Below are 23,934 nucleotides of genomic sequence, written 5' to 3' on the forward strand. Positions count from 1 at the left end.
GCCTTCAGTATACAGCACACTTCAAAATAACACACTGACTAACACTGTACTGTTTTAAACGCTTATTGTTCACGGTTTGCTGTTGTGGGTGAAATGTATGTAGAAATTTGTTATTAGGCCCTGTGGATTTTGTTGAGAGAAGTATACACCTGCTTTGTTTTGGGGGTTTTGTCATTGCAGTTCTGTTTTACTTGTGTTTTTTTTTAAAGATAATTAGAAAAAGCCTACTTAAAGGATGGTCTATGGAGGACGAAACCTGCAAAAACAATAAATAAATATGCAAATAAATAAATAAATGAATAAATAAATACACAAATTCCTGTATAAATTAATAAATAAATAAATATGCAAATAAACTAAAAAATAATTAGAAAAAGCCTACTTAAAGGATGGTCTATGGAGGACGAACCCTGCAAAAACAATAAATAAATATGCAAATAAATAAATAAATGAATAAATAAATACACAAATTCCTGTATAAATTAATAAATAAATAAATATGCAAATAAACTAAAAGATAATTAGAAAAAGCCTACTTAAAGGATGGTCTATGGAGGACGAACCCTGCAAAAACAATAAATAAATATGCAAATAAATAAATAAATGAATAAATAAATACACAAATTCCTGTATAAATTAATAAATAAATAAATATGCAAATAAACTAATAAATGAATAAACATACAAAGTCCTGCATAAATAAAACAATAAATAAATATTCAAACAAATAAATAAATGTATATATAGATACACAAATCCCTGCGTAAATAAAATCTAAAATAAATTAATAAATACACAAATAAATAAATGTATATATAAATCTACAAATTCCTGCATTAATAAAACAAACAAATAAATATGCAAATAAATGAATAGATAAATATACAAATTCCTGCATAAATATGCAAATAAATAAATATGAAAGTAAATGAATGAATAAATATACAAATTCCTGCATAAATAAATAAAAATTCAAATAAATGTATATAAAAATCTACAAATTCCTGCATAAATAAAGCAATAAATAAATAAATAAATAAACATGCAAGTAAACAATTAAATGAATGAATAAATATAAAAATCCCTGCATAAATAAAATATTAAATAAATAAATATGCAAATAAATAAACGTATATATAAATCTGCAAATTTCTGCATAAATAAAGCAATAAATAAATATGCAAATAAATAAATATACAAATCCCTGCATAAATAAAACAATAAATAAATAAATATGCATATAAATAAATTAATGTATATATACATCTACAAATTCCTGCATAAATAAAACTATAAATATGCAAATAAATAAATGAATGAATAAATATACAAATCCCTGCATAATAAAATATTAAATAGATAAATAAATAAATATGCAAATAAAAAAATGAATGTATATATTAATTTACAAATTCCTGCATAAATAAAGCAATAAATAAAGAAATATGCAAATAAATAAATTAATTAATAAATACATATACGCATCCCTGCATAAATAAAATATTAAATAAATAAATACGCAAATAAATAAATGAATGTATATATTAATTTACAAATCCCTGCATAAATAAAACATTAAATAAATAAATATGCAAATAAATAAATGAATGTATAAAAAAATCTACAAATTTCAGCCAAAAATAAATAAATAAATAAATAAACATGCAAATAAATAAATAAACAAATGAAGAAATATATATATATATGTATACTTTCAATTTAGCATTTTCTTATTCCCCCAACATCTGTGTAATTTATTACATTTTTAATCTGCTCGCACTACCATTTATATATCACCCACATAGCCTACATACATACATACAGCTGTGTAATTTTGAAAACTACTGATGTAATTTCTTTCAAATGTAAAATCAAAATGTTGTCATTTACAGCTTAAAATAACAGTTATATGAAATCAATACCCCTGGTTTTAAATCACAGGTGTTATGCTGCACGTCAATATAAACCAAAATCTCTGAGGAAAGTTTAAAGCGCCTTGTTAAAACTGGGTTATGAATATTTAAAGCAGTTCTGCAGGCAAAATTTGTTCCAATCCGATGCTGTCAAGGTGTACCTTCATTCATTCATTTTCTTTTCGGCTAAGTCCCTTTATTAATCAGGGGTCGCCACAGCGGAATGAACCGCCAACTTATACTGCATATGTTTTACGCAGCGGATGCCCTTCCAGCTGCAACCCATCTCTGGGAAACATCCATGCACACTCATTCACAATCATACACTACGGACAATTTAGCCTACCCAATTCACCTATAGCATATGTCTTTGGACTGTGGGGGAAACCGGAGCACCCAGAGGAAACCCAAACGAACAGGAGGAGAACTAGCAAACTCCACACAGAAATGCCAACTGACCCAGCTGAGGCTCGAACCAGCAACCTTCTATTATCATTATTAATATTATAATTATTTTATATGGAATTTCCATCATGACACCTCAACACTGATTCACAGAGCGATCATTCACCTCCCTGCACTGCCCAGCTTTGTGTCTTACAGGCAACGCAATAACAAACACTGCAAAACACACTGCCTATGACTTATTAATGTGGAGACATATATCTTCGCCCAAACTATACTGCCAAAACATGCTGCAGATGCAGAGGTGCGGTCATTGTAGATTATGCAACTTTATGCTGATGCAGTATTTAAATGAATGCTAAGAAAATATATGAATCCATACTGTATCTCTCAAGGCTGAAATTCAATTCATCTTTATTTCTATAGCGCTTTTACAATGTACATTGTGTCATAGCAGCTTAACAAAAGTTCTAGCAAATAGAAACTGTGTCAGTCTAGTGTGGTTTCAATTTCACTGCTGAAAGTCCAAACACTAAAAAGCAAATCCATCGATGCGCTGAAAATTGAACAGGATGCTCACAAATTTGATTGTAAGTCAATTTAAATAGCATTTCTCTCCTTCAGTTTACCTCGGAGAACTTTTTTAAGCCTGTTAGTGGGCATGAATTTAGGCTCAGGAGATATTTTGTAATAAATTAAAAGCGTTCATGCCACTGGTTATCTGAAAAAGCTGCTTATTAGCTGTACACATAGATAAAGCACATTATTTGTTGCTCTTGTTATTAAAGCATGGAGAGGCAATAATACCAACACACAGATGAAGACAGAATTATTAGCCCTCCTAAATTGTTAGCCCCTGTGTATATTTTTCTCCCTTTAATTTCTGTTTATCTGAAGATTTAGAGATCTAGAAAATATGATCATGTCACCCCAATTTTATCCTCCTTACACTGGCTGCCTGTTAAGTTTCGTATTGAATTTAAAATATTGCTTGCTTACCTATAAAGCTTTAAATAATCTAGCTCCTGTTTATCTAACAAACCTTTTGTCTCGCTACAATCCAACCCGCTCTTTAAGATCTCAAAACTCAGGGCTTCTGGTAGTACCTAGAATAGCAAAGTCTAGTAAAGGAGGTTGAGCCTTCTCATTTATGGCACCTAAACTCTGGAATAGCCTTCCTGATAATGTCCGAGGCTCAATGCACTCTCGCAGTTCAAAACTAGATTAAAGATATCTTTTTAGTAAAGCATACAATCAGGGCATCACTTAACGGTGTGATACATGAATGTGCTCCACACAGGTTTCTTCATCTCGTTTATATACACTATGAACAGCAGCTACACTAATTATTCTCTTTATTCTCTATTTCCACCAGGGGATACTCATCCCGAGGCCCTCAGACTATGCAGCACCACTGATTCGATCCAAGACAGCAACGGGATGATCCCAAGGTTCCTATAATCCTTTACCAGGCTGTATGCGCAGATGCTGTGGTGGTCATTGAGGAGTGGAGGGCATGAGACTGATTCCTGTGACGCTCCAGGGACAGACGAGTCTTCGCTGAGGTCCAGCATCCTCCAGCCTCCGGTGCCTTGACTGCAGCTCTACACAAGACGTTTGGCCAGAGGAGAAATGGTCGTGCCCAACTGAGCCTGGTTTCCCACGAGGTTTTTTAATTCTTCACTTTCGCCAATTGGTGAAGTTTTTTCCTCGCCGCTGTTGCCACTGGCTTGCATGGTTGGGGATCTGTAGAGCTGCGCATCGATGGATTTGCTCTTCAGTGCTTGGACTCTCAGTAGTGATTAATAAACCACACTGAACTGAGCTAAACTGACCTGAACTTAGACACTGAAAACTGAACTACACTGTTTCAATTTACTATGAGCTTCTATGTGAAGCTGCTTTGACACAATCTACACTGTGAAAGCGCTATACAAATAAAGGTGAAATTTATTTATTCAGCACATTTGTAAACATAATAGTTTTAATAACTCATTTCTGGTTACTTTTATCTTTGTCATGATGACAGTACATCATATTTGATTAGATATTTTTTAAGATACTAGTATTCAGCTTAAAGTGACATTTAAAGGCTTAACCAGGTAAATTAGGCAAGTTAGGGTAATTAGGCAAGTTATTGTATATTGATGGTTTGTTCTGTAGATAGTGGAAAACAAATTTTGCTTAAGGGGGCTAATAATATTGATCTTTAAATGGTTTTAAAAAAATAACAACTGCTTTTATTCCAGCCGAAATAAAACAAATAAGACTTTCTCCAGAAGAAAAAAAAAATATTATAGGAAATACTGTGAAAAACTCCTTGATCTGTTAAACATCAAGGGGTGCGGGGAGGGGGGGGGGAGTAGGGGGTTGGGGGATAAATTTCTCTTGGTAACATTCAACATGCCCAAAATCTCCTGGCGGCTCTGGTTGTGCAGGCTTCTGTCCTCCGAAATCAATGTTTGTCTAAATTGACACTGGATTTATTAGACTGATGTCTTGGGAACAGGACAGATGCTGAACAGATGCTTTCTACTTAATGAAACGGTGACATGAAAGGTAAATCAAGCCTTTCGACAGTCCATGAGCCTTAAAAAACTTAAACTGTGGCAGTACTGTGAAGACAACAGAAATCAAATGATGGTAAAAAATAAACATTAATGAGCTGCCTATTTTAATTATACAAACAATAATTTTTAACCTTTAAGGAACACTCAAATGGCAGCACAGTGGTGTAGTGGGTAGCACAATCGCCTCACAGAAAGAAGGTTGCTGGTTCGAGCCCCGGGTGTGTCAGATGGCATTTCTGCGTGGAGTTAGCCTGTTCTCCCCGTGTTTGCGTGGGTTTCCTCCGGGGGCTCTGGTTTCCCCCACAGTCCAAAGATGTAATATAGGTGAATTGGGTAAGCTAAATTGTCCATAGTGTATGAGTGTGTATGGATGTTTCCCTGTGATGGGTTGTGGCTGTAAGGGCATCCGATGCGTAAAACATATGCTGAATAAGTTGGCGGTTCATTCCGCTGTGGCGACCCCAGATTAATAAAGGGACTAAGCCGAAAAGAAAATGAATGAATGAATAAAAATGTGCAACAAACCAAACACCCTTAAATCATTGGCTCCAGTATTTTTTACAGTTTAGAGATGCAACCCCAACATTGATTATTACTATGTAATATTATACGTAACTATCTGTATCTCAGCTACAAAGTTTGGCCTAAATTCCGAATATCCATATACAAGTACAAATCTTTACATCTTTGTAATGTAAACAAATCCTAAATGGCTTTGCTATGAACATGATATGGTTGTTGTTGTCAGACGAGCTGGTTTGCTTTTCAGAAACTGCTGATCTACAGGGATTTTCACGAATAACCGTCTCTAGGGTCTACAGAGAATGATCTGTTGTTGTTGAGGTCAGTGGAGAATGACCAGGCCGGTTCAAGATTGTAGAAATACAACAACCGTATCCCGTATCTCTGAACACACAATTCATCAAACCTTGTAGATAAGCTACTTCATCCGAAGAAGAGCACAATCAGCCAAAAACAGCAACCTCAGGCTAAAACACACACAGGTCTAATAAGTTGTAACAGAAGACTGGTTGCCTGGTCTGATGAATCTTAAAATCTGCTGCCACTATATTGGATGGCACATTGGCCAAAAACACATTTAGTGAACTCGTCCTGAAGCTCAAATAATCTTAAAATGGTGTCTTGAACATGACAGTGAGTTCACTAAAAAGCCGGTGTGGTTTCCAGTTTTCTTCAGATGATCTTGTTTTCTGTTGATTAGAAAGAAACTAAAGAAAGAAGCTCATACATGTTGTAAACAAGTGTAGAGAGATGACCTAATACTAATTTTTGGTTAAACTACCCCTTTAATACTATGTTTGTAACACCTTCCCTGTTGAAAAATCCAGCTTAAACCAGCCTAGGATGGTTGGCTGGTTTTAGCTGGTTTGACCAGGCTCGTTTTAGAGGGGTTTTTGCCATTTCCAGGCTGGTTTCCAGCCATTTCCAGCCTGGTCTTAGCTGGTCAGGCTGGGAGATGACCAGCTAAAACCAACTTGACCAGCCTAGCCAAGCTGAGAGCCCAGCCAAAACCAGCTATGTCCAGCTTAAACCAGGCTGGTCAAGTTGGTTTTAGCTGGTCATTTTCCAGCCTAAAAACCAGGCTGGAAATGGCTGGAAACCCCTTTAAAACCAGTCAGATCGACCAGCTAAAACCAGCCAACCATCATAGGCTGGGTTAGGCTGGATTTTTCAGCAGGATTGTCACAAATCTCAGTGACCAAGTCTCTGAGTAATGTTACCAGTACCTTGTTGAAGGTATGCAATGAAAAATTAAGTCAATTCTGAAGCCAAATTTGATGTTCGAACCTGGTAGGCTACTAGCAATAAAGTGTCTGGTGAGTGTAGTTTGACAAAAATATTCAAGGAGAGTTTTGTTGTGGGGACCATGAAATAAGTAGGCCTAAGTTAGTTGAAATGAACCTTTGTTGTCTCCATATCGTGGTGAAAGTCCCCAATAAGTGCTCCATACTCTTTTTTTTCTTTGCATTTACTGCATCGCGTGCATTCGTCTTTTCAGCAGCAGATGGCGCTGACGAGTTTCATATGTACTTCAGCAGATGACGTACGCGATTAAACAATCAGCAGTTGCTAGAAGGGATACAGCTGCAGAGGAAAGCTAACGAAAATACAATTAAATACGTAAGCCTCTAAATACATATTAATATTCATAGATTAAATTTAGAATTAATTGTTCATTAGTTGTGTTTTAATAACGTCAACCCCTACCCAACGCTATATCCAAGTAATGTAAAAAACAGTAATTACACTGCCCAGCCGGCATTTCAACGGTGATTCAACGTTGAATCAACGTCAGGTCTATGGTTGGATCAACGTTGAATTACCTTTCGATTTTGCAAATTGGATCAACGTTTATATAGTGACGTTGTTTCACCGTCGGACCACCACCGGTGATTCACCGTTGAAATCACAACGTTGTTTCACTCTTACCTTCTTCATGGGCGAATTGTGGTCGTGTTGTAGACGTTGAATGAAGGTTGAATTACCTTTCGATTTTGCAAATTGGATCAACGTTGATACCGTGACGTTGTTTCACCGTCATACATTTCAACGCAAGTTAAATAGAAATTACATACAACGCAAAGTCCATAAATATAGCAAACAAATTTTTACTAATAAAAATACACGACAAAAATACACAACTTAGCCTGTGTATCAATTTATTTAATACACACCTCATTATTTCATTTATTCTAAATATACAGCAACATTTACAGCATACAGTTCATCAAAACCATGCAGGTTACTATACATGCTGTACACTCAAATACAGAAAAAGGCATACAATTAAATAGTCACTTTTTAATTAGGTTTCATGAATTAAAGTTAGTTAATGTTTACTAACATGAACAAAGAACAAATACTTGTACAGCATTTATTAATCATTTAATTAATTGAAATATGTCCCGATGCTATTAAAATCAAAATGTATGCTTGTTAACATTAATGCACTGAGCTGACATGAACTGTACTTTCTTTATATGAAAGATACTTCATTGTTCTTTGTTCATGTTAGTAAATACATTAACACTTACTAATACAACCTTTTTGTAAAGTGTTACCGTCTTCAGAAAGACAGATGCTAACTAAATTAAACTAAGTAACTAAACTACGCTTCAACCATCACAGTCTCCAAAATACAATTCCGTTTACAAAGTTTACAAAGTTTACAAAATACCCATTTTTAAAGTGGCTGCAGTAAAAAAAAATAATATAAAAAACATCACTCACAACTAAGAATCACAAGTGAAATACATTACATCTGTTTGAGGTTTTATAGGTTGAGAGAAACACTTGAGGTAAAAGATGGCACTGGGGACAAAGAATGAAGTGTAAAACACTAAAACATCTATATCAGTCTAGCAGTTAAATACATATTTATTTCTCAAACACCAGGTGAGTTTCCTACAAAATCAATAATGAGGTTTGCTATTCCAATTCATTGTGAATGAATGGCTTCACATTCACAATAGTGAAAACTCATGCTATAATCTAAACCTGACATTACTCCTTCACTTTGCAGGTCTGCATGCTAAATATTTAGTAGTTTTTTTTTTTTTTTTGCATAAAGTACATCTATTGTGTTTAGCATTACTGCAGCAAAACTGAGCACCTGTGACAGTGGAACATGTAGACAAATATTTCAGTAAATCATCAAGAAAATGTGTAGAATATATGGTTTGATTCTCTCTCACAAACACAACAGTAATAGCAATTTGTTATTCCATTATTATTAGTATCATAAAAATTGCATGTTCACATGGGTCTTATAATAATGGCTCACATTTGTGAATGTAGGACCACTATTTCACTATTACATGTCACATTAAGTGTTCATATAGGTTCTGTTATTAATTACTTGTGTCATCCCAGAGACCTGTTAATCTTCAGAACACAAACTAAAATATTTTAGATTAAATGCTCCTCATCCTCTACAGACAGCAATGGTCCCAAGATGGTCATTGTCCAGATAAGGCACAAAACACATTGTCAAAACGTTCCATGTGACTTTAGTGATTTCAACTGTGAACATACCAAGCTCCAACAACACTTTAGTGAGGCAAAACAAAACAGTAAATACAAATATGTTTGCATATATCTCTCCCGCATCAGATCAGCGTGTGTGTTTACTACGAGCAGTAAGCACACACCATGACCTGTTGTGGCAGAGGCAAACAAGTTATTTTTACAGTACTTACTGTGATTTAACCTTTATGACAAATGTACTGGACCTGTTACACATATCACTATCTTTTATGAACACAAATTTCACTGTAACGGATGCTGTTGTTTTGCTCCAGTTATACCTTTAGAGAACACCGTACTAGTCAGACATCCATACAAAAGCAGAGAGTTTGGTCTTGTGTAGCAGAACTGCAATAGATGTCTGTCTGTCTAGGCTGACACTGGTTTAGGCCATCAGTATGTCCTTGATGCCCTCAAATGGAGCTTCCAGAAAACCTGCAATAAATGAAATAAGAGGTTACAATTAAGTTGGTATCTGCTATTATACAAAGTGAAATTCAAATATTTATTTTTTATTGAATCCAAATTTGTCTTATAATAATCGCCACACTCAATAATTTTGACTCATACATCTGAATATTCCTAACTAAGAGAAGTGAAGAATTAGGTGTGATATCGTCAGGAAGCCCTTCGCCACTACTGGTGCCAGCATTTCCAGAATTCAAATTTCAGATTCTCGAAAAAATTTCTTTTTTTTTTTTTTTTAACAAAGGCTGCAGTAAAGAACCATGAAACATTCAACACATTTAATAATTACAAGTTGTTGTGAACCATTACATTTACTGTAAAAGCTGTTTAAAGCTTTAGACATATGGTTGAGAAAAACTCTAGAAGGAGTAGCACTTCTGCAAAAGTCTGCATGTACAGTAGGACAGAAAACTAAAGGGATAGTTTAAAATTTGTATTCTGTCGTCATTTACTGACCACGTTGAACACAAAAGAAGATATTTTGAAGAAAGCTGCAGATCTATAACAATTGAATTCTATAGTATTTTTTTCTACTATGGAGGTCAATGTTTACAGGTTTTTAGTTTTTTTTCAGAATAGCCTCTTTTGTGTTCAACAAAATAAACTCATAATGGTTTTAAACCATTTGGGAAGTAAAATGTGAGTAAATTTTCATTCTTGGGTGAACTATCCCTTTCAGTTGGGAAACACCAGAATTCTTAAGTAGACCCTTTTCGCAAGACAGATGATGCATTTAATTTCTTCTTAATCCTCAAGTTTTTAATATTTAGATTTATTTAAATAGCATGTTTATTTATTTGTTTTAATGACATTTAATAAAAACAACTTCTCAATGACATCACATGTACTGGACCTGCTACACATGTATCACTATTTTTATGTATACAAATTTCACTGTAACAGGTGCTATTGTTTTGCTCCAGTAATACCTTTAGAGAACACAGTAGTAGTCAGACATCCATACAAAAGCCTTGGCGTTGAATAGCAGAACTGAAGTCTGTCCAGGCTGACACAGGTTTAGGCTATCTGCGTGTTCTTGATGCCCTCAACTGGACCTTCCAGAAAACCCAGAAAGTTAAATCCCATTACACCTCTTATCTGCTACTATACAAAGTGTAATTTAAACATTAATTTCTCACTAAATACATATTTGCTCCCCAATACTGTCACATAGTAACATCACAACATGATTTCACAATAATAATATCAATATAACAATATAATATCACAACATAGCCTAACAATCAATAAACAAACAGATTAGAAAGAGAATATCACCAACCAAAGCACCAAGAAGATTTAACAGATAGGCTAGCTTAGTTAAAGGTAAAGTAAACTTACATGGACAAAGCCTTTTCCATTCAATGCTGTGCAAGTTATTGCGTCTCTGGAGTACGTTAAGTTACATGTCTAAAAGCAAAAACAACAACAGTGAAACGAAAGCAGTTCACCTTGTAATAATAACAATAATTATACAGCGTATAAAAATGATATTGTTTTATAACATTGCTCAGTAACTTTAAACTGCGTTTGGAGTTTATCGCTTTGAATTTGCCATAAAAACGCTCATTTAGACTAACGTTAAACATGTGACATTACCTCGAGGTTATCTGCGTCACCGGAGCGCAAACTAAACCAAACTGGAAAGTTTTAAATGCTTCAAAGTTCGAAATACTACACTAAGTCACATTTAAGATACACTGTGTGTAAAACAAAATTGGGGGGGTAAATAAAACATTAAAGCATCTAAAAACACGCTTACCTCTGAATTCTGCTGCACTGCAGGTCAGGTGTTCGTAATTAAGTGAAGTGAAGCGCTGCGCGTGGCCGCGTGCGCCGAGTCCTCCGATACCATGGTAACCAAACATGTTGAATATTGGGTGAAGCCATGACGTTAATTCAACATACAGATCATGATAAAAAAAATGCCAACGTTGATTTGTACAAGGATTTCTGTAACTTTTTTCAACCATTTATCATTCAACATTGTTTCAACATTAAAGCAACAACTGACGTATTTTCAACCACATTTCAACGTTGAAGCCTTGTCATATGCAGGCTGTTTTTCAACCGTTCAACATTAAACGTTCTATCAACATTATTTCAACGTTCAAAACGCATCTGACCTTATTTCAACCATATTTCAACGTTGAAGGTCGGTCGTGTGCCGGCTGGGTGAGTACTGTTCATATTATTTATTAAAATAGCCATTAAATTATATGTTTAACATCTACCCCAACTGTAAACCTACCCCTCAATGTAAAAGTATTTATTATTGCAGTGCACGTGTCACAACAATTATGCAATATTGACGTGAGTATCCGCAGCTGTATCCCTTCTAGACTACCTCTCGTCGATTTCACATCTTCACGTAAGTTTGTCATTCATACGATTTATTATAATACTTCTACCATGAAGAACAAACAAAACAAAAACAACACTGAAACCCTTTCCTGTTTTAGGAACTATGATTGATATAGCAAAAAAATAGATATTTAGGGATATTCACTCACTAAAAATCAAATCCATTGACTTTGACGGATAAAAAGCTGAATTTCCATAACTTTCCACTGCCCATAATAAACCGGAAACAAAAACAGGCTGATGTTGTGCATAATTTCTTTGCATAATATTCAAATGTTTTTAGCTCGAATATTTTGCGGTACTTTATTAACCATATGATAACAATGGACACTTTTCCTCAGATTTTGGAAAAACAAAATCTGAGGTAACGTTACTGTTTTCTTGGCTACAAAGGTGCGCCTTTTACAGATTTTATACTTTTTGAAACCCATCAGTCTTTGAAGTGGACATTTTTAAGCCCAAAATCCTAAAATATATTTACAATAATATATTGTCCTGGCATGTTTGCCACAGTTAGCAGGTAGGCCTAGTCTTCTGTTTACTGCATTTGAATTTAGTGACTGAGCGTGAAAGGAATAAAATGGAGCTGAAAATAGGCTAAAGATAACAATAGGGATAACAATCTTACACTACCTGACAAGACTTATAATATAGGACAAATAATAACTTGACTTATAGTTGATCATTTGGTATCAGAAGTGGCTTATATGAAAGCCTCTAGATTATGCTTATTTTACCAAAATAAAGTATGTTCATGTCTTGATTTTGAATTATTTAATTAGGACAGTAAGGTCTGACTTTGCTTAGACAAAAGTCTTGTCACTTAAAAATATTGTACAGTATAGAATATAAAGTCATGCTGCAGTGGAATTTTTTTTTTATTGTGTATGATTCCCATGAGCTGCATCCATACATCTCTGTAATGACTCAAATAACGTACTAAGAAAGTCATCTGGAATGGCAGAGAAAGCATTCTTGCAGGACTCCCAGAGTTCATCAAGATTCGTTGGATTCATCTTCAATAATGTTCATATCTGGTGACAGGGCTGGCCAATCCTGGAGCACTTTGACCTTCTTTGCTTTCAGGAATTTTGATGTTGGGTCATTGGGATGCAGTTCAACAGATGATTCATCAGACCTTCTGCCACTTTTACAAATGATCAACTAGAAGTCAAGTTATTATTTGTTGCTCTTACAACCGGGATCGATGACAAGTCTTATGTGAAGTAGTGATGTAGATTTTATACAAAAACCTTTTAATGCCTGAAATAGGCGTTTTAACATCGATATATGATGTTTCAGAAATTCTGCGACAACCCTGGACAATGGCAACAACTAACCATAGCAATGTTAGCTTGGCCAAAATACTGTATTCTACAGTGTTGTTTGAGTAGTGTCATGGTTAAATCACTGACACAAATAAAATGTGCAAAAAGAAAATGTTGGTGCAGGAAGACTTAAGAAAAGCAACAAAGGAGACTTAATTCTGAATACACAATGGGATCTTTTATTATTCATAGAAACTGTACAGACAGTAGAACTGACAGATACTCTGCATGTAAACTACACTTTTGCAGATGGGTAATATTTACAGACATTTTATACTCAGTGCTGTTCAAATCCGATGAACTCAGAAGTACTGATGGCTTAAAGAGGATATATATGACACCACCACCATATCCCTTTAGGGCAGTGTTTCTCAACCACGTTCCTGGAGGACCGCCAGCACTGCATGTTTTGTACGTCTCCTTTGTCTGTCACACCCATTACAGGTCTTACAGTCTCAGCTAATGAGCTGACGATCTGAATCAGGTGCGTTCAGTTAGAGAGACATGGAAATTTGCAGAGCTGGTGGTCCTTCAGGAGCGTGGTTGAGAAACACTGCTTTAGAGACCTTTTAACGTGTTTTTATGGACGATTATTGGTGGTCAATAAATATCGAGTCAAAAATCATCTGTATGTTATTCTTTATGACGTAACCTCTAATCATTCTTGTGTATACATATTCTTAGATTTATCTCTACTCAGTGATACTGAGAAAAAAATATACGTTCTGCGTATGATAGAAAACATAACTACGTAGCATTAAAATAGTTCAAATTTCCATGGCACACTTAAGATTTCTGAAACAAAATCCTGTTTACATGACAACGCATAAAATATATCTATATACATCAGCCATAGGCTCAAACGAAGATACAAAACTGGAAGTACAGTGAAGAGAAGTTCAATTTGAAACACCTCATAAATCCCAGACACTTGTTGGCCACGTGACCAGTTCTACAAAACCAGAGGAAAGATACAGAGATCTTGACATTACGACTTGTTTCACACAAGCTAATATCAAGTATTTCCTGTAAATAGCTCAGATCCTCACTTTGACATCCACGCTCACAGCGGACGTTTACAAAAATCTGCATTTGCAAGAATTTATTATACAAGAAACAGAGAAAGAATGTGAAAAAAAAATCAATTTGAACTATACAAATGTTCAATTATAATACCACTACTTATTTGTAGTTTAAACCTTGCGACGCACACACATAAACCTAACGAAACAAATATCAGAAACGTTAGCAAATTCATTCGTCTTCTAGTAACGGAAAAGCAGCTTGTTTCAGACAACATAAATCTACTTTAACACTGAAGTTTGTTGTACAAAAACATGCTCTCTATAATGCCCGTACATGAACTTCGCATTTGTACAAAGTTTTTACAATATTAGTTCAAATAAAACTGAAACGATGACCGATCTACTGAAAAAAAAAAAAAAAAAACATAAAATAAAAATACAGGCATATTTTAAGACCAATAAATACCCAGTGTGTACATTTGACTACAGTGTATTACGGTTATTACACCACTGACCTTCTTCATTGTTTAAAGTCGGCATGAAATAAAAATGTAAATAGTAGTGCTTGTTATAAATGACAAATCGGTGAACTTCATTTTATTAAAAAATGACTCCTCATAATCTTTAATTGAATACCATAACCTTCCCTCCCCCTCAAAACGACTTTTTTAAACTTCTGGTCACATGATCTGATTTAGGGCGGGGCCATCAGTGCAGGTCTTGTTTCACGTGAGCTAGTGGTTTAAACAAATATAGTACGATTCTGTTCGCAAAATTTAGCTTCTCGTTCTCATCATCGGGCATTTGAAAACATTTAATTTGACTGACGGTTATTCCGGTAAACTGGTGTTGTCGCGACACTGAATTTTGGTACCTATCGCTACTGCAATTTTTGTAATCTTTATTTCATAATAATGCTCCTAATCTTTAGTCAAACACCACAACCTTTCCTGCCCCCTCAAAACGACGGTGGGGCTAACAGAGCAGGCCTCGTTTCGCATAAGCTAGTGGTTCGAACAAATATAGTATGATTTCGTTCGTAAAATTTAGCTCTTCTCATCATCGGAATCGGAAAACATTTCATTTGACCGACAGTAGATCCCGGTGGTACCAATCGGTACTGCAAGTTTTAAAATCTTTATTTTAAATAAAATAACATAACTTCCCCCCCCCCCCCCCCCCCTTTAAAATAACTTTTCTTACTGTGGGTCACATGGTCTGTCTTTAGGGCGGGGCTATCAGTGCGGGACTGAGTTATTAATTGCACAAATATCCGCTTGTTAAGTCGTGACGTATTGAATACTGTTTCCGGTTCCAAGTCGCTACTTATTTGAGTTAAGTAAATATTCGTTTACAAACACTTTTTAGTCATACCACACATTAAAGTGAATTTTATATGAAATCGAGTTTATACAACAGTCTCTAGACTAGTCTGCTTCACAGACATCAATATTCTAACAATTTATTAAAATTTATCAATTCCTGTCCATCGGATATTAGGCATGGATATATATATATTGCGATCGTGTTTTTTAGAAATATTACATCGTTTTGTACAGGTTTATTATTACGATTAGTACGATTCTATTTGTAAAATTTAGCTCCTCGTTCTCGTCATCGGGCATCTGAAAACATTTATTTAACCAACAATGATAACAGTGGACTAGAGTCGTCACGATACTGAATTTTGATACCATTCGGTACTTTAGTTTTAAAAATGTCCATTTCCCACTAATATTTCAGCGCGGTTGAGCACGTATACACAACTGCACTTAAATATTAGCAGCAAATGGAAGTTTTAAAAATTTGAGTAATAATTGGTACCGAAATTCATTACCGGGACAACCCTACGATAGAAACTAAAGGATGATTTATACGACGATGCTGATGTGCACCTCTCAAACAATAAAACTACGTTGCATCGACTCATAGTGCAAGCTTTATAACTAGTCGCCTCGGTAGCGCTGACGAGTGCGGGCGAGGGTGAGAGCCGCGCGAACCCATTGGAGTGAGTGTTTACAAGTGTTGAGTCTCATGAAGGACCTCCAGATGGAAAATTTTGTTTTGTGTTAACCGTATGATTAAAGTTGTTGCACGTCCGCCGGTTACCGCCTCAGAATGAACGAGTTTAAGCTACTTGTACATTAAGGTAACGTAAAAAAAAAAACACCTTTGATGAAACTCGACACAAAAGAACATAATAAAACCTAGCGATTCAGATGTGTTATTGCAGAGCAACACAAACAGCACACAGAAGTATGAATGCATGGCTACATACAAGGCAATCGCCGTGGGTCATTTGACGCAGAAGTATAAACCAGCCTTGATCCTCCACAACTGGCATTCAAATATTATCCAATTTGGCAAATCTTCTAATGATCCACTTGGACAAAAATCAAGCCCCGCCCTAAATTTTTATTTATTTATTTCACAAATCGTTTCAATCGGATGTAATGTTAGGTGAAAAATCAACAATTTTAAGTTTCATTTCATGCCGACTTTAAGATTTAATGTTTTGTGCCCAAATTAAAAAAAAAATGATGACAAGTATATAAATAACAAAATGTCAATAAATTAAAGAAAAAAAAAGGTTAGTACAAGCGGCGTATAAAAGACCCTTCAGTATAAGCAGGCTTATGGAATGTGCCTTCATTTAGCGAATCTCATTGTTCTACTTGAATTGCTCGGGCATGTGTCCGATTTGTGACTGCATGCTGGTGGGAGGACTGGAAATACCCTCCGACCAATCGGACATGTTGGAATTGGGTGACGAGCTGGACCACTGGTCTGGAGAACCGGGAGATGGCGTGAGGAAAGGATGGTGGTCAGGCACTTGAAGTTGGTGGTTGGGAGTGTTGGCGTCCAATGCGGGAGTGTAACTGTGCTGGGAAGGTGGCGTCAGGAACTGCGTGCCCGCCATGCTGGACCCCAGAGAGGACGGGTTGAGCAGCTGGGTCTCCTGGGGGATTATAGTATGGATGGACATGCTGTTCCCTGCGCTCTGCTGGAGCTCCGGTCCACCCAGATCACCCCCGATGAAGTTCTGGCTCTGGCTCTGCAGCTGGACGCCGGTCTGCTGGGGCCGCGGCTGCATGCTCTGCTGCATCTGCTGCATTAGATGTGTGTTCTGCATGCTTTGATAGTTCATCATTTGAGAGAGCGTGGCAGGGCGGCCATTGTGATGTGACGTCATCAAGCCTGATTGGTGAAGGTTGGCTTGACCTGAGGCGTTTCTCATGGCTGTGAACTGGTTTTGCGGAGCCATGCTTCCATGCATCCGCCCTAGCCATTCGCATTGGCCGTTCATGACGTTTGAACCGTTCGATCCGGCCACTGGAAGATGAGTGAGACGTGGAGGCAATGGATCAAACTGTATATGGGAAAGATCTTGGTTGTTGCCAATTCCAAGATGGCTGACGCCCATGTGGTTGTCTGACATTCCCTGTAGCTGATTGAGCGACATGGAGGGCGATTGTTGGAAGGGTGATGTCATCTGGGGTGGCGAGGCGATGTCAGAAATATACCCGTGAGGCGACTCTAGGGAATCCACCGGAGAGAGAACAGCCGAGCTGTCTAATAAGTTTCCCTTTCCGTCTTGTGCTTTCTTCTTTTTGACTTTCATATCTTTGCCGTCTTTGCAGCCGATGCCTTTAGTGCTGGGCTTACGAGGTTTTTTGCTTTGCACCGAGGGCTTCATGTTGCCCATGAAGCCATTGGGGGAGCAGAGGGGTGGGGAAAGCGTGGTGCAGAGCGGGGCGCTGTGCATGGGAGGACTGCGCACTAGGTTGTATTCATCAATAAGACGCACAATATCATGATGCATTCTGTCTTGCGCGATGTCTCGCGGGAGTCGATCCATGTGGTCTGTGATTTCCCGGTTTGCAAAATGCTCCAGAAGAACTTTAGCCGTCTCGTAACTTCCTTCCCTTGCCGCCAGGAAAAGAGGAGTCTCCTCCTGATCATGGGGAAATCATTTGTTAGGCACAAGCTTAATAAAAATGGTTTCTTGTCATAGTTTTCACCTGAATCATGTACAAACTCCAAGTTATTCCAATATAATGTGGGTTTCTTATTTAGCTGAACACAAATATTTTTAAGAATGTTGGTAACCAAACAGTTAATGATCCAAATTGACTTCCATAATATTTCTTTGGTGCCTAGCTACACTATTTCTTTGTCCTAACACTCGATGCCTGCTGTGACATGCAATAAAAGGTAGCTTTTCCAGGTTAACAACTGGCAACAGCCTGAATACAGGCCATCTGGGCGTGTCTGTAGAATTTATTACCTTCGTTTAGTAAAAATATTCAACCATGTATCAAAAACAAGGCATCATTTAAAAGCCATGACACTATAGTTTCATGTTCTGAACTTGTTTTTTAAATCTGTGCACCAATCGAATCCTGAAGGAGTATTTGTCCTAACCATCTGCAACACTCGGAAGGTCTATTTTAGAAATATCATGGCAAAAAAACACCATAAACCAGTGTTTCTCAACCACGTTCCTGGAGAACCACCAACACTACATGTTTTGGATGTCTCCTTTCTCTGTCACACCCATTACAGGTCTTTCAGTCTCTGCTAATGAGCTGATGATCTGAATCTGGTGTGTTTGGTTAAGTAAACATGGGAAATAAGCAGAGGCGCTGGTTCTTCAGGAACGTGGTTGAGACCCACTGCCATAAACTACTATACCAACAGTTACCTCAGGTACTTATTATGTGCTATATTCAGTATTAAATGTTACTAAAGTGAGTTTGAACACCATTTTACGTAACATTCAAGCAGTGGCAGGTAGTTCCCCACAGATCTTGAAAATAAAATAACAAGCAGAAGTTTGAAAATGAAAGTAAGTCCAAACCAACAAGAAACAGTCACTCAGCCTATGTAATTTTTTTGTTTAGAATTATTTTTAAGGGGCTTTTGGTCTTTGTTATAATAGGACAGTAGAGATTTCAGACAGAAAAGCATTGGGAGCAAAGAGCGGGGAAGAATCGGCAAAGGACCTCGAGCTGGGAAATCGAATCAGGTCGCTGTGAGCATGTCTGTGCTATATGTCGGCGAACAGTACCACTAAGCTATTGGCGCCGACAGCCTATGTACTTTTAATAATGTTAAATATGTTTAATTAGATTATAACCCTTATAGGGAATGCAGTAACTGATATTTAAATGTTTCTATTGGTTTGTAACACATAGCGTTTGGTATCTCATCGCATTACCACTTGGTCAACAACATTCTTCAAAATATCTTCTATTGTGTTCAAAGTCATGCAAGTTTGGGCAGATGGAGGACTCCCAAATGATGACAGTATTTTCAGTTTTGGCTGAACTGTCCCTTGTCTACCTGAACATAGCATTATAAAAAAGAATCAAGTGCTGCTCACCTTATTGTTCTGCATGTCTTTATTTGCCCCATTCTTAAGCAACACCATCGCTGCATCTACATTGTTCACAGCTGCTGCCCAGTGAAGAGCAGATTTACCTGTGTCGCAAACAGAAAACACTTCAGCATGTGCTCTATTACAGTACATTTGAGGAGAAAAACTAAATATAGTAACAAATTAGACGTTTAATGATGCTTGGCTTAATTCTCACAAAAAAATATTCCACCAGCCATCAAAATTAACAAAGAAATAAAATAAAGACAGAAGTAAATAACAGTTTTTTTTTGTGGAAACTAATACTTTTTCAGGATATTTTAATTACATTTTTTTTGCATTTTATGTAACATTAAAAATGTCTTTACTTGCATTTTAAACTGTTTAATACTGAAATTAAATTAAATAAATATAAAAAAAGAAAGATATTGAAAAAAGACAAATATTAATAGTCAACTACAATTTTCTTACATTTTAAATGTAATTTATTCCTGATTATTACATTATTATTCAAAAATCATTCTTATATACTCATTTGATACTAAAGAATCATTTATTATAATTATCATCAGTGTTAAGAATAATTCAACTGCTTACATTTTTTAAATATGTTTTTTTTATTTTACATTTTAATTATTTTTTTCAGCATTTTATAGTAAATAAAATGTTCAAATGTTCTAATTTTCTGACACTTCACAAATCTCTTCACTCACTTTTGGATTGGTATAATATAGAATAAGTATTAAATAAAAATAATAATAATAATAATAATAATGATAATATTAACATTAATAATAATAATAATAATAAAAATAATACCAATAACGATAATCAAATAATAATAATAATAATCATAATAATAATGATAATAATAATAATGTTAATCAAATAATAATAATAATAATGATAATAAAATAATAATAATAAATAATAATAGTAATAATAATGATAATAAAATAATAATAATAACAATGATAAAAATAATGATAATGGAATAATAATAATAATGATAATAAAATAATACTAATAAAATAATATTATTAATAATATTAATGAAATAATAATAATAATAATGATAATAAATAATGATTATAAATTATTATTAATGATAATAATAATAATGATAATAAAATAATAACGATGATGATATTATTATTAATAATAATAATAATAATAATAATACAAAAACAATAATAGTGATAATAAAATATTATTATTAATAATAATAATAGTAATAATAATAATAATTAATTACCACAATTTTTCATTGTCTGAAAAAGAACACAATAAAAACTCTTTTCAATGAGAGCATTCACAAAACCTATAAAGAAATGCTAATAAAAATAATGCGTAAAGCCTCTGACTGGTAGTGTAGCTACATTTACTATAACTGAGAGAGTGAATGATGCACGGCAGTCTAATAGTCATACCAAAGTCATCAATGGCATTAACGTCAGCATGGCAGTTGATGAGTTCCTCCACCATGCCCTCGACCGCCAGTCTTGCGGCCAGTATCAGAGGTGTGGTGCCATCATGCATGCGGGCGTCTAGATCTGTGGCGCGGTTCCGTATCAAAATCTGCATGAGAAACAATGGTTAACATCTTTAGGAAAACAGACACAAGCAATATCATTTCCATCAACCGCATTACAGTGAGGGTAATACGTATTGAACACGGCATGTTTTCTCCTGAGAGTAATATTTCTAAAGGAGCTGTTGGGGTTAAATTGAACCAGATTTTGGTAAATAGATAAACTATACAAATATAAAAATCTGAAATATGAGTTATGTGTAATAAGAATGGAATGACACAAGGAGAAAGTACTGAAATGTATTTAATACTTTATATAAAAGGTTTTTTTTTGGTGATGGCAGCTTAAAGACGCTTCTTATATGGAGAATGAAGTCACATGCATTGTTCAGTTGTGAGTTTTTCAAAGACTTCAACAGAATGTAGAAATCTCGATACTTCTGTGGGTCTTATCTATCAAATCAGAGCTTTATTTTAGATTTTCAATCGGATTCAAGTCAGGTGATTGGCTTGGCCATTCCACAGCTTCATTTTCTTTCTCTGATAACATCTGAGAGTTTCCTCGGCTGTGTTTTGGCTCATTGTCTTGCTGAAATGTCCACCCTGGATTCACCTTCCTCCTAATGTAGATGTTGGACTGAAGCAGCTAATATTCATTCACACTGACGAAGAGCAGAGGGTTGCTGAAGAACTACTGAGAGATTTCAGCTGCTGTCTGGGCTTTCACTGCCTTTCTACACCTCCCTTTCTTCATGTATCCACTAGTTTTTCCCTGCGTCATTTCATTTTATTACACATAACTTCATTTGTAAACTAATTAGATTCGTTTTCTTTGCATATATGGATTTCTTTGGTTGTTACCATAGACTGTAAAATATAGGGACGTAGTGTCCGTGATGTCACCCATAGGTTTCTGAAGAGATCAAAAGAAGCCACAAGTAGGCGCGGCCAAACAAGGGCAAAGAGGCGGAGAGTGAGCGGAGCTACAGACACTATATAACTTTACTCACATGGGAAACGGAGGTCACGTGAATGGTTTGTGAGCACAATTAAGTGCACTCAGCATGCCATCTGATAATTGTAGGAAATAATCCCAAAAGGCAGTTGACTGTGTAAAGCCACATAAAACAACACAGAAATACGATAAATATGCCGAGTTCAGTGGCTAATCTGCAGGATTCAGCTGAGGTGACGTGACGGCGACCAACGAGACCTAGCTGTCACTCAAGTGGCCACGCCCTTAATTATGCAAACTTAATATAACCTAATATAAAGGAAACTGATGAGTTATAAAAAAATTCACCCCCCTCACAGTTGTCATGAAGGGTAATATTAGCTGTATTAACCAAAATCTTTCTTTGTACCCGGCTTTAAACTCCTTTTTTTTTGCTATAAAGTTGGCCATTCTAACAGTGGGCTCAATTGAAATTTGCTCTATTATGGAGCCAGGACTAGCGGAATTTCGATGAATTGCAGTTTCAGTAACTTCCGTATTGGCCAACATCTGGTGAAATTTCAAGTCAACAGCCCCTTTAGGAATATGTTTTCTGAGAAAAATGGTGATGTGTTCAATACTTATTTCCCCGACTGTATATTGTTCCACATACCTGGAAGACGCCTTGGGCATCAGCAGCCACAGCGGCATGTAATGGAGTCCTGCCCATATTGTCCTGGATGTTAGCATCAGCACTGGCCTCCAGCAGTCGTTTCGCGGCGTCTGAGCGGGCGTAGCGGGCAGCCAGGTGTAGAGCCGTCTCACCCGTGCGGTCTGTCTGGTTGTGAAGGTTGGCGCCCTGATAGATGAAATCATTGATGACGTTTGCTGAAGCGTCTTCCTCTTCCTCGCTATTTCCCGTTTCGAGCCCTCCTCCACTGCAGGACGCAATCATCAGAGGAGTAAAGCCATCTAGAGAGGGAAAACGAGAGAGAAAGTGTCTGTTATGCATTTTTATTATAGTCGGATAGTTCATAGCTGTCTAAAGTATTCTAGTAAAATTATTAGCCCTCCTTTTTTTCTTTTCTTTTTTTATATTTCCCAAATGATGTTTAACAGAGCAAGGGACTTTTCACAGTACTTCTGATAATATTTTTTCTTCTGGAGAAAGTCTTATTTGTTTTATTTTGGCTAGAATAAAAGCAGTTTTTGATTTTTTAAAACCATTTTAAGGTCAATATTATTAGCCCCTTTAAGTAATATTTTTCTCGATAGTCTACAGAACAAACCATCATTATACAATAACTTGCCTAATTACCCTAACCTGCCTAATTTACCTAGTTAAGCCTTTAAATGTCGCTTTAAGCTAGTATCTAGTATCTTGAAAAATATCTAGTAAAATATTATGTGCTGTCATCATGCCAAAGATAAGAAATCAGTTATTAGAAATAAGTTATTAAAACTATTAGTATAAAAAATGTAGCCAATATATATCCCAGAGGTTTGTGATGCAACAATTACAGTGGAGCAATAAATGAATCCTTTTTTTCCCGATAGAGCGAAACAAACACTGCACAATTATGTAAAGGACGGGGACTTACAAAAATATACAATTCATATATTTTTGTCGGAAGAAAAATATTTTTGGAACGGATTTCGTTTTGTTTTTTAATTTTAATATATTTTGTTGGTCAGTCATCTACAAAATGAAAAAAAGAAGAACGAATAAACTTTTAGGTGAAGTGAACTATTCAGTTTTGAATAATGTCTCTTTTTCAACTGTATCATCAAAAATAAAAGAGTAGCCTATATTAAACTGTTTTCACTGTGACAAACACATCCATTGATCAGGTCAGTTTTGCTTTCGTTTAATCAAATTGTTCGTTTAAATATATATATATTTACAGTTGAAGTCAGAATTATTAGCTGCCTTTGATTTTTTTTCCTTTTTAAAACATTTCCCAAATGA

The 23,934-nt window shown here is 35.7% G+C and overlaps 1 protein-coding gene and 2 long non-coding RNA genes across 6 annotated transcripts in view; 1 reads left to right on the plus strand and 2 right to left on the minus strand.

The window, feature by feature from the left end:
• Positions 1-7,552: 7,552 nt before the first annotated feature.
• Positions 7,553-11,250, minus strand: LOC147844495 (uncharacterized). Its single transcript, XR_015492091.1, has 4 exons — positions 11,166-11,250; positions 10,333-10,458; positions 7,945-9,370; positions 7,553-7,749 (listed from the first exon to the last, which is right to left on the minus strand). It is a non-coding gene; the product is annotated as an uncharacterized LOC147844495 (long non-coding RNA).
• Positions 11,251-14,557, plus strand: LOC147844496 (uncharacterized). Its single transcript, XR_015492098.1, has 2 exons — positions 11,251-11,578; positions 11,685-14,557. It is a non-coding gene; the product is annotated as an uncharacterized LOC147844496 (long non-coding RNA).
• notch1b (notch receptor 1b) overlaps positions 13,252-23,934 on the minus strand; it is a 185,819-nt gene continuing 175,136 nt past the window's right edge. For 3 of the 4 annotated variants that reach the window (XM_087252914.1, XM_087252915.1, XM_087252913.1), the window contains 4 exons: positions 22,639-22,937; positions 20,931-21,078; positions 19,507-19,604; positions 13,252-18,075 (listed from right to left, as the gene is read on the minus strand). In XM_087252914.1, coding sequence (XP_087109040.1) covers positions 16,792-18,075; positions 19,507-19,604; positions 20,931-21,078; positions 22,639-22,937 — 1,829 coding nt within the window. In that variant the 3' untranslated portion in view covers positions 13,252-16,791. 4 annotated transcript variants of the gene reach the window in all.

This window comes from Danio rerio, chromosome 5, assembly GCF_052040795.2.
Source record: "Danio rerio strain M-AB ecotype USA chromosome 5, GRCz13ab, whole genome shotgun sequence".
Lineage (NCBI taxonomy): Eukaryota > Metazoa > Chordata > Actinopteri > Cypriniformes > Danionidae > Danio > Danio rerio.